Here is a 16,413-nt window from a genome sequence, read left to right on the forward strand (position 1 = left end):
AGGAAGATTGCTACAAGTTCGAGGCCAGCCTGGGCTACATAATGAGTTCATCGTCAGCTTAAACTACATAAGTGAGACCCTATGTCAAAACAAGAAATCCAAAATAAATGAATAAAATAAATTTAAGAAGACTAGTAGAAAAGACAAATAGATATCACACATTAAATATTGACGTTAAGTAGATACCATTAATTGCAGTTAATTAAAGAGTTATTTTTGTGATGTGTTAAAAGGAAAAAGTACCAGTTTTGCCAGATGCCCTAAACTAGTGGGAGAGAAGAGAGAGAACAAGCTCAGTGAACAATGAAGAATGTGACAAGACAAGGTTGGTGGCAGTTGGTGTAAGGCACTGTGTGACTAAGGAATTTGAGTATTGCCCCAAGGCAAAGGAAAGCCACTAAGGATCTTTTTCACAGAGCTATGACCTGATGAATTTATGATGAAAAGAACAGGGTGGGGCTGGGGGTGTAGCTCAGTTTGAGAGTGCTTGCCTTGCATGTATATACAAGGCTCTGGATTTGATCACCATGCTGCCAAAAAAGGAGCAAGGGTCTTAGTGTTCTGTGGAGAATAGATTAGTGAGGCAAGAATGAAGGCGGAAGACCCATGAGTGTTCTGCTGCGGTAAGTCAGATGAGATGATGGCAGCCTGTGCTTGCTTGGTGGTTGGTGGAGTCAGATAGATATAGGAACTAGTGGGGAAGAAAATAAAGAACTTGGGCACTGATCAAATGAGGGCAGCAGGAGGTGAAAAGGACTGCATTCCTAGACTGTACAACTGGTTGTCATTTACGCATAGGGACACTAGAGGAGATGCAGGGTTCTGGGGGCAGGGTTGCTGGTGACTGTTACTCATTGTGGACATTTTGAACTTACGATGTCTGTGAGACAGCTGAGTAACGCGGGCAGTTGGACCTACAGATCTGGTGCTCAGGAAAAGTCTGAGCTTTGGTGATTTTTGGCACAGAGATGGGATTTGAAACCTCACGAGTGGATAAGATTGTCAAGTGAGAGGGTATGGATAATAATTGATCACTGAGGCTGGTAAGCAGGAGCTAGAGAAGGAGAAGGAAAACCAGAAGTGTAGTGTCATGGAAGCCAAAGGAAGTAGAATATTTAGCTGTGCTAAATATTGCTGAAAGAAGATGAAAGAATATGACAAACCCCAGAGATGTGTGTTCCAGGTCCAGGAGCAACTGTCATAGAGAAGGAGGATTATATTTCCCTGGGGCTAAGGTTGTCAGGAGATGATTTTCAGAAAATACATTAAAAAAGAAAATTCTGTGATACTGGAAATTGAACCCAGGACCTTGCACTGTACTCCTGATGCTGAACTACATCCCCAACTCTTTTTATTTTTTCACTTTGAGACAAGGTCTTGCTAAGTTTCCCAGGCTGGCCTCAAACTTGTGATCCTCCTGCTTCAGCCTCCTGAGTAGCTGAGGTTACAGGCATGGGCCACTAGGCCCAGCTAGAAAACAAATTCTTGAGTTGGTACAACTAAATCTATTGTAAGCTTCTCTCCTGCAGGCCGAGATGCATCCAGAGCATTTGTGACCGGAGACTACTCTGAAGCAGGCCTGGTAGATGATGTAGCTGATTTGTCCTTCTCTGAGATGCTGACCCTTCAAAACTGGCTTTCATTTTATGAGAAGAATTACGTATTTGTGGGTTGGTATTCCTCAGGTCATTTCCATAGGTTTCACTTGGTTGTCCTGCAGTTTTTTTCAAGGGGCCAGGATTCTTTAGGGATTGCCCTCAAGGTTAAAATCTGAAAAATAGGGCTGGGGAGTGCTTGGCTTAGCATGTGTGAGTCCCTGGGTTTGATCCCTAGCACTACAAACACCCCCTGTCCCTTCCCCCCAAAACCAGTCTGAAAATTAGCCCTGGATTTTGTTTTTTTTGGTATCGGGGATTGAACTCAGGACCTTGCGGTTGTGAGGCAGGCGCTGGAACCACTGAGCTAAATCTCCAGCCCCTACCCTGGATTTTTCATTTTAAATTCTGGCTGTTAGTGAGCCCCAGAGGAAATGGATGTGGGACCCGTTTCGCTCACTCTCAATCTTGGGAGAGGAATGCCAAGCCCTTTGCCTTGGCCTCGGTTGCCCAAAGCCAGTGGTCGCCTGCACCATCCCTGAACAGCTAGCCCCAAGAGTATAGCTATCTTGTTTCAATGTGTTCTATGCATCTGGCTTCAGCACACAGCCAGGAAGGTTTGAAGCCTAAATTATTATGTAGTTTTGATAATTCTCTTCTATTTTATTTATATAAATATATATATATATTTTGAGACGGGGTCTTGCTCTGTAGTTCAGACTGGCCTTAAACTTACTGTGTAGCCCAGGTTGGCCTCGAATTTGCAGCAATTCTTCTGCCTCAGCCCCCTGAGTGCTGGGATTACAAGCATGTGCCACCATGCTGGGCTAATTCTCTTTTATTTTATCCTGTGAGCAGTGTCTTTTGAGGTGGAATTTATGCTAATCAAATACTTGCTGCAGCTAGCTGTGTAGGGTATGGCACTTTCTACTTACTGGTAGGTAATACATGAGGGAACTTGCTTCATAAATGGAAAGATACCCCCATCATCCTAAGGAAGTGTTCCAGATGCTAAACATGGCACTGAAGTCGGCATGCCTGGGGGCCTTGTTTCCATCTACCTACACCTCTCTTCTCTCACCAGAGCCCCACTTGTTTATGGCCAACTTATGGGAAATGCCAGTGTCACTTCACCATTTGAAGAGGTCTAAGTTGGAACTGTTTGTGATGCCTCTGAACATCTGCTTCTGTCATTACTGCTGGGGTTACCTTTTCTGGGGTTACCATTTTTACTAACTCCTCAGTTCCTTCCACATCCACTTGGCCAAGGCTTTCTTCATAACATCTAAAGCCTCGTACCTTTCCATTTCCAGTCCCCATCTCATCATCATTGGCCTTTGTCATCCCAGCCTATGACACGCACTTCCTTATTTTTTCCTTGGTCTGCTGCACATTGTTCCTGAGACCGCAGCTACATCTGCTGTTGAAGGAGCTGACCCCTGACCAGCTGACCATCTGGACTTTAGAAGGCCCAGTTCTTCCTTTCTCCCATGAGGTTGCCAAATACCAGTAGAAACATTGCTGAGTTAATAATAAAGAAAAGCAAACTCAACATAAAAGAAGGAGAATGAGCAAAAAGATTCTAGAGCAAACACTCTACTGAGATTTGGGAAGCTGTTCCTGATGTGGTAAGACAAATGAACTAGTCTTGTTGGAGCAATGTATAATGTGTGTGTGGAGGGAGCAAATAGTTGGAAATGCCTGAGAAGGATTTTAGTTAAACTCAGGATATATTTGAATGTCTGCTTTTGGTAAGTTGTGGTTCTGGTCCTCACGGGAGCATGGATGAGAAGAATACAGTTCCTGCCCACTCTAGGATGAGGACCAGGTGAGGTTTTTTTCTGGTCATCAGAAACCCTCAGGACATATCAGGATGAAGGTGTATTGTTAAGACACAGACTGAATTGAAGGTAGTGAGGAAGCCATGGTGGAGTCACACAACTGGGCCTCAAGGGAAAATGAGGTGACATTTGTGCTCTGGATACAGAACTGGCTTTAGAGAACCAGCTAGTAACCACTGTTTTCATGATACAGCTCTCCTCTCTCTCTCTTTCTCCCCCCCCCCCCCGCTTTTTGTGTTCTCTCTCTGCCTTCGCCCCTCCCCCCTCTTCTCCTGTCCTTTGGCCAGTCTCATGTCTAAACTCATCAAGACACACTTGTCACTATATAATATGGAGCCCCTGGGTAACTGAAAGTTCTGTGCCACCCAACAACTAAGGGCCTGGGACCATTCATTCATCCAACAAGTTGAATGAATGCTATATAGAAGGTGTTTGAGTTCTGAGCTGGCCTGGTTGGAAGAGTCGTATTATAAACAAGTAAGCACAGCAAACAACTCCAGATAGGGCTCCAAATCAGTCTGTGATGTGACTTGGGAAGAGAATTCCAGGCTCAGAGAGGAGTAGTGCCTAAGGTGTGGAGCCGTGAAACATGGTCAAGGAATAGAGAAGAAACAAATGTGCTGGAGCTGACTGTAAATGGGAGAGGAAGTAGCTTAGGAAGAACCAAACAGAAGTCAAATGAGCCAGGCACCATGGCCCATGCCTGTAACCTCAGCTGAGGCAGGAGGAGGCTGAGACAGGAGGATGGCAAGTTTGAAGAGCCAGCCTAAGCAACTTAGTGAGACGTCTCAAAATAAAAAAGGGCTAGGGGCCAGGGATTTAGCTGTCGTTCCACCACCTCCCTCACAAGCACAAGGACCCGAGTTCGACCCCCAGTATCAAAAAAGGGGGGGCTAGGGATGTAGTTCAGTGGTAGAGGTAGAGTAGTTGTCTAACATGTCCTGGGTTCAGGCCTCAGTACCACAAGTCAAATGGTTATAGGGCCTCGGAGGCCCAGATAAGTTTATATTTTGTCTCAAAAAGCAGAACAACAACAACAAAATCCAGGCTGGTGGCATGCGCCTGTAATCCCAGCACTTGACCAAAGGATCCCCCAGAGTTTGAGGCCAGCCTGGCTACACAGTGAGTTCAAGCTCTGCCTGGACTATTTAATGAGACCCTGACTCAAAAAAACAACAAAAATTTTTAAAAGTTTATATTTCATCCATGTGCTTTAAGAAGCTATTGGAGGGTTTTGGTCACGAATGGAAATGACATATGACTCATGTTTTAAAAGAGCACTCAGCTGCTTTGTGGAGAGAAATCTATAGGAAGGGCTAACCAGAAACAGACTGGTTGGGAGGCTTATTTCATATAGCCTGGTTAGGATTAGGATGGTAACAGTGGAAATGGAAGAGTAGACAGAATTGGGATATAGTTTAGAGACAGGACAAGGTTTCCTAATGGGTAGACATGAATCATGGAAGGTATATATTTGGATGTGAAGGAGAAGTCAGAGATCCAAGGTTCATCCAGATAACACAGGACAGACGTGACAGATTTGGGGAAGTCAGGGAAGGGGCTTGAATGGATTCATGGACTTGCTAAAACGTGCCACTGGAATCCCAGTCAGTTCTGCCAGTCTCAAGTTGGACCCACATGGTTGGGGGCAAATGTACACATTACCTCCTACTTAATCCAGCCTCCCAGAAGGGCTTTCTGTTGCTTCCCTTGCCCTGTGACTGGTGCTTCCTGTGAGGCCATTGGGCCCTCAGGGCTTGGACATGTTAGGTCCCTGCACCCAGGAAAACTGATCCTTGACTGGTGCTGGCCTAGGGCTGTGGACCACTTGGTCGCTGCCTCCATAGCTTCGACTAAGAAATTTTGACAGGCATTTTAAATGAGAACAAGTTTCCACTTAATGTGTGTGAAACTGAATGACTGGGCCAGAAAATACAAAATATTCCACACCTACAGCTTAAAGGAGAGGTTTGGTTTTTTTTAGCTCACGTTTTCATTTTATGGTCAGCTGGCTCCAAGGTAGAAAGGCATGGTGGAAGGGGCTGGCAGAGGAAGGCTGCTCACATCATGGTGGCCAGAAAGGTGGCCGGGGGTGGTGGTGGTGCAACATACATGTGTACCCTTCCAGGTCACCACCCAGTGACCTGCCTCTTCCAGCCAGGTCCCACCTCACAACAGCACACCAGTGAACTCACCAGTAGATGAATCCGCTAGTGAGTACAACGCCCCCAAGATCCAGCCACTCTCCCAAAGCCCCACACATGCGATTTTGGGGGGACATTCTAGATCTAAACCGTAACAGAGTCAGACCACTTACCAACTTCATTGACTTCCCCAGTTACTCAGTCTCCCGGTTTCTCTCTTACAAATATGAGAACAATTATTTCTCATAGGTCTGCTGTGAGGATTAAAAATGTTGGTAAAGTGCTAGCATAGTGCCCGAAATTGAGTAAGAGCTCAAGGAATGACTTATTTAGACTTACATAAGGCAAAACAATTTGACATTGGGAAGAAATAAGCCATAAAAATATATGAACCAATAAGCCATTCCTTCATCATTTATTCATGTATGTCCAAGCACTGCAGAGCATCAGTAAGATGAATCACACACATGGCTCCACCCTCAGAGAAACAGTGACTGGAAGTGAAGATCTGATCATTTCTGTACAGAGGACCCATGGGGAAGCTTTTTGCTGGAGTCATTTAAGGTGCTGAGTGGCTGGGCTAGAAGGCACTGAAGTCCCCCTAGGGCTGGGGTGTAGCTCAGTGCTCAAGTGCTTGACTAGCATGTGCCAGGCCTTAAGTTCCATCCCCAGCTTCACACACCTGAAAAATGACCCCCTAATATAAGTTCTTAGTAAGGGAACACACAGCAGGCTGTTTGGAGACCCCTGAAGGCCAAACCCATGGGAATTTGAGCCTGACTCCAGCTGCTCACAGAGCTCGGCATCTCTTCATACATCAGTCCCACTGTTACTCTGACCTCAGCCTTCTGTCCCCACAGGAAGGGTGATAGGAAGGTTCTACAGAGAGGACGGGCTGCCCACCCCAGAGCTGATCCAGGTAGAAGCCATGATGGCCAAAGGCTTGGAGGCTAATAAACAGGCCCAGCAAGAGAAGCAGAAGTTCCCACCATGCAATGCTGAGTGGAGTGCCACCAAGGGCACCCGGTTCTGGTGTTCCCAGAAGAGGTAAGAAGGCTTCCCTTCTGCTGCCTTTCACCTGTCTCCCAAATCAAAACTTTCAGGCCATCCTGTCTACATTGTTCAGGAAATCCATGAATTACTAAGTTTTTCACAATATCTTTGCGCTGTGATAATGACTCTCACCTTTGGCTTCATGTTAGATCTAGGGGAATTTAAAAATTACTGAGGGTGTCACCTCTCTCCAGACAACTAAATGAAAACACTAGGGTTGAAACTTGTCTTGAGACCTGGGCATTCCCCTCTCCCAGTCTATGCTGCTGAAGGAAGATTCCTAGTCTGGGAAAGAGAAAGCACAAGTACTATCTCCTGTTTGCTTCAGCCTGTGCAGCTATCCCTGAGCCAGGGTTTCCTGTCTCTCTCAGCACAAATCCTTCCTGCCTGCAGAGGAGAGGGATGGGGAGGTGGGCCCATGGCACGAGGCCTGCAGGTGCTGTTTTAAAAGCACTGCACATTCTGACATTCCAGGAAGTGCAGGCTAGATGGAAAAGTCTTTTCATGTAAGAACAAAGTGAAGTAAGCTAGACTAGAAATGATCCCACAGGGATTATTTCAGATTGATTTGGGAAGCTGAAGAAATAGATTTTTTTTCCTGCTTTAATTATCAGGCCAGCCTGACTTAAAACTTCAACTGGAGCCTCTGAAATCTTTAGCTCTTAAGGGGGCAAAAGAAACTAGAAATTGGACAAACCTCCTAGCCTCAAAGTTAGAGTACTTGCCTAGCCTGTGCGAGGCCTGGGCTCAATTTCTAGTATTAGGGAAAAAAAGGAGAGGTGAAATATATTAGGATTCACTAGAGAAACGGATTTAATATAAAAATATATGATTGTATAAAGGATTTACTAGGTAGGCTTATAATGGCTGCTTGTGGAATCAGGAGTGAGACAGTGCAGAATGGTCGGGTCACCTGATTGCTGAAGAGCCTGAAAAGCCAGTGGAAGGTAGAAAGCGTAGAGCTCACTGCAGTCCTGTTATGTGTCAGTGTTGGAAAGCTGAAGGGTCTGCACTGGAAGGCTGAAGGAACTGGAGACAAACATCCAAAGGCAATTTCAAAAACCGGAGCTTCTCCAAAGAAGCAGAGGGCAGACGGTCTTCTTTCCCTTTTTATTCCATCCCAGCTGCAAGCCTGTTGATTGATGCCCCTCCAGATGTGGCTTTTCCCCAGTTTGCAGCCTACATGTTGATCATCTGCAGGCACACCCAGGGCTTGCTTCACTGAGTTGGTTCTTACTCAAGTCAAGTTGACATGTCAACTGACCATCACAGCGGTCCTCAAAGTAAGAGTCCAGGTCTCACTGAGGGGGAAATAGGGATGTCTGCCACTGCGAAGGGTAGCAGGGCCACACCCCACTCTGTTCTACAGGGAAGCTGATTCATTGTGTGGACAAGAGCATACAAGCGAAGCCACGAGCTTTCTGGAGGCCCAGCTTCTCTGTATCCTCACCCATTTCCCTTGCCTTAATTGAGGGAGCAGGGCTGGGGAGCACAATGAAAGAGACCTTGACTCTACCATCAGCCTGTGAACAGTAACATTGGTGCTGTGTGGGAAAGCTAGAGGAAGTCAGGAGAGAGCGTAAGTTTTAGGCTGGATGCTGCCCGTCTGAGACAACACCAAGACAGGAAGTGGCATGGCTTCTCCTTTTCATAGGTTTGGCTTGCTACCTCTTTCTTCCCCAGAGAGAATCATGAATTAATGCTTTTAAGAAGTCCTCTCTTTCTGTTCTCAGTGGAGGTGTGAGCAGAGACTGGATTGGCGTCCCCAGGAAGCTGTATAAGCCTGGGTCCAAAGAGCCCCGCTGCGTGTGTGTGAGAACAACTGGCCCCCCTAGTGACCAGACTCTGGACAACCCCACACACAGAAATCGTGGGGACCTGGATGACCCCAGCTTGACAGAATACCCAGGCTGCCCAGCTCTGGCCATCACATGCTCTTTCCCTCTCTAAGCTGGTACCCTATTCATTGGTAACACACTACCCTACATGGAACTCTATAGGCCCTGATACTCGTGCCATAGGGTGTCTCCTGGCCTGAAACGGAGCCTAGACTCCAGAAGGACTCTGGCCACACCCTGCAAATGTACCTCACCATGGGTTACTCATTCTGCTGAGGCAAAAGCTGGGCAGCCTACAGGTACTCATCAGCCTGTTCTGACACTGTTTCCCTGTGGCCACTTATGTCTTCCTTCTGCACCCTCAGATATTAATGGATACAAATACAACCTTTTCAGAAATAACTAGAAAACAAGGAAAAGTCTCTGAGCTCTAGCCACTTCCTTACCAGGCCTGGACCAGCTGCTAGTCTGAGCCCTGCTCATAACCCCAGCCCTGTCAGGGCATCTGGAGCAGTAGCAGAAAGGGACTGCATCTCAGCAGAGCAAGACACGTCACAAGAAGCTGTGCATATTAACAGCATAAGGTAACTTTGTCCCTAAGTCCCCACTAAGCTTGTGATACCTGACTTTTACAACCTTTTTTTTTTTTTTTTAACCTCTACCCTAAGGCAAACTCACGTTTACAATCCAGTGCCCACTGAGTTGATTACAGCTGGCCAGTACTGTGAATGGTGATAATAAAATGGGACAAGCTCAAGCTCATTCTGGAAATGGAAAGCTTTTGTATCTGTGAATCTTGCTAAGTTGCTTAGGCTGGCCTTGAACTTGGGATCCCCCTGCCTTAGCCTCCCAAATAGCTGGAATTCCTGACATGCAGCATTGCACCCAGCAAACTTTTTTTTTGTTTTTTTTTTGAGACAGGGTCTCACTATTGTAGTTCAGGCTAGTCTTGAACTCACTGTGTATCTCAGGCTGGCCTCAAACTCACAGTGATCCTCCCCCGTCAGCCTCCCCAGTGCTGGGATCACAAGCATGCACTACCATGCCTGGCCCCAGCAAACTCTTGACTCCTGATTCAGTGCTGTTTCTACTCCTCCACATTTCTGAATGTCTCTGCACTCCCTGGGGCAGAAACATAGAAAGCAGAAGAGCTCAAATGGAGGACCTTGTTCACTTAGTTCGACCGCCCTCCACCCAGTGCCTAAGACTTCCTCTGTTAAGTAGAAGTAGCTCTCAACTTTAGGCTAACTGGAAGTGGGTCACTGTCACTGCTCTGGTTCTCTCCAATGAATATTACTAAGTGACTACATATATATATATATATGCCAGGCCTGGGGAAAGTGAGATTCCTGACCTCGGGCGTACGGTATGAAGTAAATCCCTGGTTAGAGTACCCAAGAGGGCACTCTCTGGGTGGGAACCCGGAGATAGTGTGAGGGTCAGGTCTAGAGATGTGCAGACCCTTCTAAAACAAGGTGGGCTCAGTCTTCCCAAACATATTTGGACTTGGGCGGTACCTAGAGGGTGCTCACCTGTTGTCTGACTGAAGCAAGACCTCTGAACCTGTGTCCCAGGACAGACTGACAGCCTCAGGCACCTGCTCAGTTCTGTACTCAAGGAGAACTCATTTCTTCTTTATGCCAATACTTACTTTATGGTTAAAAAAAAAGCTTTCCTTATGTCAGAGCACATGAGTCAGCAAGAATGAATTGTCATTTTAATAGTGGAAAGGGCTCTGGCACAGGAGGCTGGTAATTGCTATGGAGAAATGCCACTTCTGTCTCCAGTAGAGGTGGTCCAAGCAAAACTGTGCAGCCTATTCCCAAGCTAGAGTTGAGCGCAGGCTAAGCACTCAGACTTGCCAGCAATGAAGAAAATATGTAGGGAAACTATGCCAAAGCAGGCCCTGTCCAAGAACTTAATCCTCATTTAGTCTCTGGCAGCCTTTTCATTTCTATTTTATGGTTCAGAAAAGGGGCATAAAGATCCCCCACCTCTTTCTTCTACTATAGGTAGAATTTCTGTAGCTACCATATTTCCTATCACAGGCAGCCATTACAGCTGTTAGCAGCGACAGAAGCAGCCAGCACAACATAGCAGAGCTTTTTTTATTTTTTAATTTTTATTTTTTTTTATTTTTTTTTTTTGGTACCAGGGATTGAACTCGGGTCCTTGCGCTTGCGCAGCAGGCGGCGAAACCACTGAGCTAAATCCCCAGCCCAGCAGAGCTTTTTTTATTCATACCAGTGAGCAAAGGCTGGGCAGCTGCCCTCCATCATCTTGAAGGGAATCCCAACATCTGCCTTATGATTCTGCCTTTCCACTTTTCTTCAAACTCAGAATCAAGAATGAGGAACATGGTCACAGCTCAGCCACTGCACAACTGCACAGTGAAGTGAGCCTGCCTGACCTCACCCCATCCCTTGCTTTGGTCTAGAAGCTGGGATCTGCAAGCTCAACCCTATGGACAGGTTGGGGCTGTGCCCCTGAGAATGAAGGCTCTGGGCTGGATCCACATCCTTGAAAGTGCATCATTCTGTTAGAGCCCCTGGATTCTGTTGAATGGGTGTTGCTGCCATCAACTCTCCCCAGAGAGGCCCAGCGGTTTGTGTATTTGGAAGAAGGAAGGACATACTACTGATCACTAATCTCTTTCCTCCAAGCAACCCAGTGAGCTAGGAGAGACCTGTCACTCTGATTCTAGAGATAGGGAAACTAAGGCACAGAAAGTAGGCAACTTGCCTGGTACTATCAACTAATCAATGACAAGGCAGAAATAAAACCGTGTGGTTTCCTGGCTGGCAAAAACATGAAAGCTGACATCCACCTCCACCTTGTTGCTGATTGTCCTATGCATCATGACCAGTGATAGGATGGTTAGCGCTGTTTGCTTCAAGGATGGCTATTAGAATTAACAGTACTTGGGGTAGTTAATAGTGCCTTTAACTATGAAAGAACCCACTTGAGAAAGATCTATTACCACAGCTGGGCTGAACTAGGGTCGGGCAAAATAGAAAATGGGTAAAGGGATTTTGTTAGCTCAAGAGGTGTTTGTGCCTGGCTATGGTGGCATATGCATGTAATCCTAGTACTTGGGAGGCAGAGGCAGGATAATCTCCTGGAATTTGAGGCCAGCCTGAACTACACGGTAAGACCCTGTCCCAAAAAACGACAAAAAAAGAAGTGTTTTATTTTATTTTTTTTTGGTACTGGGGATCAAGCTTGGGACCTTGCGCTTGCGAGGCAGGTGCCGGAACCACTGAGCTAAATCCCCAGCCCTAAAAGAGGTGTTTTGAAGGCCAGGTGAGTTACTAGATTTATACAGTTTCTACAAGGGCTTTGTGAAACACTAGATTTTAAATTTGTAAGGCCTAAAACCTTCCTTAGCGTCCCCTGGAGCACAGCACGCAAGCAGCTCACCATGGATCCTCTTGAGTAGTTCCTAAATGATGAAGTCCGAAGGGTTATTTACAGGATCCTTTGGAGAACTCACAAGGCATCAGATGGCTGAGACTGCATCTGTGATACCACACATCGCCATGAGCTCAAGTCTAGCCCCACAGCACAGGAAGTCCAGGCAGCTGCTTGCTATTCAGAAAATGGCTACTTTCTGACTGTTGTCAACAGTCTGTTTTAGGAAAATGTGGGAATTCAAACTTTACTAGAGGATAAAGAAATTTATTTACATATCAAGAGTTTTTTAAAATTTTGTTTTTAATGTTTATTGGTACTTCTGCATCAGAAGTAACTACAAATATCTTATTAAAGTTTCCACTTTAAATGTATAACTTTACCTCATTTTATTTAATGAACTGTTACAGAAAATGCAAATATCAGTATGTATTTGAAAAATACATTCCATTACAGACTCCAAAGAAATAATGCTGATAAACACCACGGTCCCATCATCCCACACAGCGCCACCCTTAATAGTCTGGAAGCCTAGATTATTGACCCAAATATGTGCCTGCAGTTTCTGCCCAACTGTAGTTGCCCTTGCCCTTGGTACCACAAGGATGTCACAGAACAGCCAACTCCACATAGCTGCCCAAAAAGCAAGTCAGTAACTTGAGCAGTCTCATGACTCCCTAGCTACAGAAAACCAATGTCATCAGTTGTTACAGGTTAATATATTAATTTGTGCCACACAAAATTTATACAAGTGACAATCTTCCACAGAAAGTCTTTAAGGCATCTGTAACTTCTGGGAATTTAGTTTGCATTTGATCAAACACTCAGCTCTTCACTAAATTGCTTTCATAAAGTGAAAGTGTGGCTTCCAAATGCTTTTGGCAAGCTGTTTCCTCTCTTCTCACTCTTCTCCCCAGCTGGAGGGGGAGCTCTGGTGCCACAGGTGGTTCTTCTGGGGCTCGTCCTAAGGGACGCAAGTGTCTGTGGTAGAAGGGTACATTTACTTGTGTGTGCCACTGTCACCTGGGTGGTTGGCTTGCCTTTCAGGGCTAAGCATTATAGTCCAGCAGTGTTCTTTTTCTCTACGTGAAGGAAACCTACACGGAGTACAGTGCTCTTGCCCTTCCCAAGCCTTCCCTCTGCCCTATGCCTGTGGACCAGATTAGTGCAGAAACGGTTTGATACAACAAGAGCAACATGAATCAGGAAGTGACGAGACCACATGCACACTGAGCTCCATGCAGGTGACCCATTCAGCGGAGAGAGTAAGGAAGTTGATCCAGGTGGTCAAAATGACTCAGGACTCTGAGGTAGAGGACTAAACGTCACATGGAACCCACTCCTTGGAGAGAATGTGCCAGATGAACTGAGCAGTCTAATCCAGCCCAAACTAAATTGCTAATTGGGGTTGACAATGCACAGGCACAAAACTCCAAATGAAACACATGTTCTAATAATATCATTCAGTGAGACATCACCAAAAAGATAATTGAAACTAAAGAGTCCTAAGTGTAGGCACTTAAGTTTGTGGGGCATCTCTGTGTTAGAGGATCATGGTAGATTAGCTTAAGCCATTTGATTTATATATAGCACATGGTTTGTGCCTCTATTAGAAAAAATACACTAAGTCTGATGATGAGTAAGAGGCAGTTAAAAAGCAAATTCAGCTTACCAATGTTGACTGATACAGCAAATTATGTTGCAGTGAAGTTTATTCTTCTTGCTCTACTCATTCATAATTGGAAACTTTCAGAATGAATAAAATTAAGCGACTAGTACTTAAGCCACTGATTTAAATTCAGTAAGAACACCTAGGCAGTTTTGTAGTAAAGTCTTGACAGCATGAGGAGCACAAGAGGGGCAAACAGTGTGTCTGGTCCAGGGCAGTGTAAGCTGGACTCCTACAGGTAAGCTGCGCCTCAAGGAACCTGCTGAGCACAGTCCTGTGAGCATCAGCGGGGCCAGGGAGATCTCCGAAGACTGCAGAAAGATGCCCATTCCTTGTCTACATGCATGTACCAATGCAGAACTCAAAAAAATGTTCCCCAATCCATGGCTGGGCAGTACCATTGCTATACCTGGACTCTGAAGAAACAGAAGCTTGAATCAATATATTTTAAACATGATCTTAAGATTTTTCAATGCAGTAACAGGCAAGATTATTACTGAAACGGGTGTGGCAGGGCAAGGGCAGATCAGCCTCATCCCTGACTGAACCCCATCCTACCCTGTGAACATTGAAAGAACAATGTTTGTACCGGCCATCTCAATTCATCTCTGAATCATAATTATCTTTTCTGATTAAAGAGTTAAGCTACCTAAGCCCTACATTTTTGTGACCCTTTTCAGGTAACAAAAAACAAACTGGCCACATGCTTCACATGGTCGTCTGCCAAGACTTTGTTGAGTTTTTCTAGAAAACTTCCATATGAAACATGTCACAGACTGGGGGACAAGGAAACACTTCTGATTTTTCTTCCTTTAAACACTGTGCACAAACTCATATTAGCATACATCTTATAAATCACAGAAATATCTTTAAAAGGTAGCACTCCGGTTTATCAGCACATTTTATACACATTTAGGCAAGAGAATGTATAAATCTACAGCAACACAGAGGACGTATCATTATTCAAAAAAGAAAACAGGCTGTTGCAGTAAAAAAATTAGTCCCTTTTACACATATATCCATATTTCATTAATGCAAAAAATGTAGTGGTTATTAAATGTCTGGAAAATCAGTACACATGATTGAGACCGTTAATCTCTGAGTATAACTATATAGTACATATTGTTCATCTCAGAGTTGGGTGTTTTAAAAAGCAATGGTACAAGTTTCTTTCAACGTGCATATTTTGAAAACTGGCCAAACTTTCAAAAGAAAAGTTTAATACCTCAGGGTTAATATATGTACTAGCAGCGACTAAGGCCCAGTAAGTTCAGGAGGCCTCGTTCAACGTTCAAGCCAGAGTCTTCCAAAACCAGTCAAACACTCTTGGCCGGGGCCTTTGGCTGTTGGCCCTCATGGACAGGGAAAGCTACATAGAACTGGGACCAGCAGCACTCACAGCATAACCAGGGAAGGTTTCCGAGAGAAGCAGGAGTATCGCAGAGATAGGACCTGGCAGCTCGAGGCTGGAGATGCCTCTGGGGTTGAAGTCCTGTTGATCCCTCTTCTCATTACTTGGCCAGTATGAATCTCTGTGCCAAGATACACTCAGCACTAGTGTAGCACTAGTGTAGGGCTAAGCCAAAGCTGAACATTAGAATCACTGATGCAAGGATGAGTAAGGGTATTTTTGAATATGGATTTTTAAATTGAAATCACCAGTAACGCAGCTATATAAAAGTGCATTTCCTCCACCACTATAGTGGCAGAGTAACTGAGGACTCCATAGACAGGACGCAGCAAGACGAGAGAATGAGACAGCTGCTAGGAGGTGCCAGGCTGCCAACCTGCACTCTTGACACCCCAGCAGCATGAACACTGGTAAAGCTTTCAGTTGTTAAGGCCACGATTTTTCAGCTCTCATCTTTGAACCCTGTTTAGAAAGATTTCACCTTTTAAAAAGGGATAGCTCATTAAAAATACACCTTAGCTAAAAAACAAAACAAAACAAAACAAAACTTCAGGGCAAGAGGATGCTATTTATGAAAACACCGCAGAAAAGTCCACAGCCAATCACCCTAGAGTAAAGCTGGCTCCCATCCGGCAGCCAGCTTTCGACTCTGTTAGGCTCTGCCTCCTGAGTCAGCCCAAGCAGGAAGACTGCATGAATGCTCTGAGATGGACACTAAGCTACTGGAAGGGAAAATGGTTTAAAATTGTCCTTGTATGTTGCTAGCAGAATGGATCTAACTCTTATCACATTTACCACTTAAGCTAAATGTCCAGATGCAGTTAGTGAGACATTAATGAAACTGATCACAGCCTGACACTCACAACCACACAGCATCATTTGAAATGGGATCACACCATGGTCCTTAACTGGTCCAGTCTCTTGGTGCAGAAAGACTGCCAGCTCCGCTCTGGGTGGGGCGCAGGCTGGTGAGCAGAGCAGCTGCTGAGAAGATGATGGGGGATGTGGCCTGGAGGCTCTTGGGGACTCACTAAGAGACCCCACCCAGAGTCAGTACATCAAAGCAAATGTTGCAAACTCGCACAGGCTTGTTCAGATCAAACTTTATAATAGGAATCTCCTTGGTCGAGCATTTATGGCAAAGAAGACGTCCGCAGTGACGACTGGAAGCAAAGAAAGGAAGTATGAGAGGGGTGGTAAAGGAAAGACTGCTCCCTGGCACATGGGACAAGTCAGTCTACACAACTGGTACTCTGGCCAACTCTGCAGCCAAGTTACACCAATTCATGTATAAGTTTTATTCCATGACAACAAAATTCTAGCCAATAATTAAGCTAATAAAGTAATGCTGAAGAAGGCCTCCTTTAAAAATAAAGGACATGGGCCAGGGATTTAGCTCAGTGGTTTCGCTGCCTGCTGCGCAAGCACAAGGACCCCAGTTCGATCCCTGG

At 45.3% G+C, this 16,413-nt stretch overlaps 2 protein-coding genes across 14 annotated transcripts in view; one reads left to right on the forward strand and one right to left on the reverse strand.

The window, feature by feature from the left end:
• Positions 1-16,413, forward strand: part of Cyb5d2 (cytochrome b5 domain containing 2) — a 29,120-nt gene that overhangs the window by 4,498 nt on the left and 8,209 nt on the right. Inside the window, exons 2-5 of one of the 9 annotated variants that reach the window (XR_015443300.1) lie at positions 1,530-1,670; positions 6,441-6,627; positions 8,367-9,055; positions 10,627-12,259. Coding sequence is in view for 7 of the 9 variants with exons in the window: in XM_004857237.4 (XP_004857294.1) it covers positions 1,530-1,670; positions 6,441-6,627; positions 8,367-8,583 (545 nt within the window). In the remaining 2 variants the exon portion in view is untranslated. Of the gene's footprint in view, positions 1-1,529; positions 1,671-6,440; positions 6,628-8,002; positions 8,336-8,366; positions 12,260-16,413 lie in introns of those variants that run through there. The other 8 variants (XR_015443301.1, XM_087192001.1, XM_087192005.1 and 5 more) reach the window with 8 other exon arrangements.
• Positions 11,652-16,413, reverse strand: part of Ankfy1 (ankyrin repeat and FYVE domain containing 1) — a 97,690-nt gene continuing 92,928 nt past the window's right edge. For all 5 annotated transcript variants that reach the window (XM_013076773.3, XM_013076772.3, XM_021238274.2 and 2 more), the window contains one exon: positions 11,652-16,125. In XM_013076773.3, coding sequence (XP_012932227.1) covers positions 15,993-16,125 — 133 coding nt within the window. In that variant the 3' untranslated portion in view covers positions 11,652-15,992. The remainder of the gene's footprint in view (positions 16,126-16,413) is intronic.

Source organism: Heterocephalus glaber, unplaced genomic scaffold, assembly GCF_053883595.1.
Source record: "Heterocephalus glaber isolate CG9 unplaced genomic scaffold, H.glaber_assembly_v1.0 deba00001564, whole genome shotgun sequence".
Taxonomy (NCBI): Eukaryota; Metazoa; Chordata; class Mammalia; order Rodentia; family Bathyergidae; genus Heterocephalus; species Heterocephalus glaber.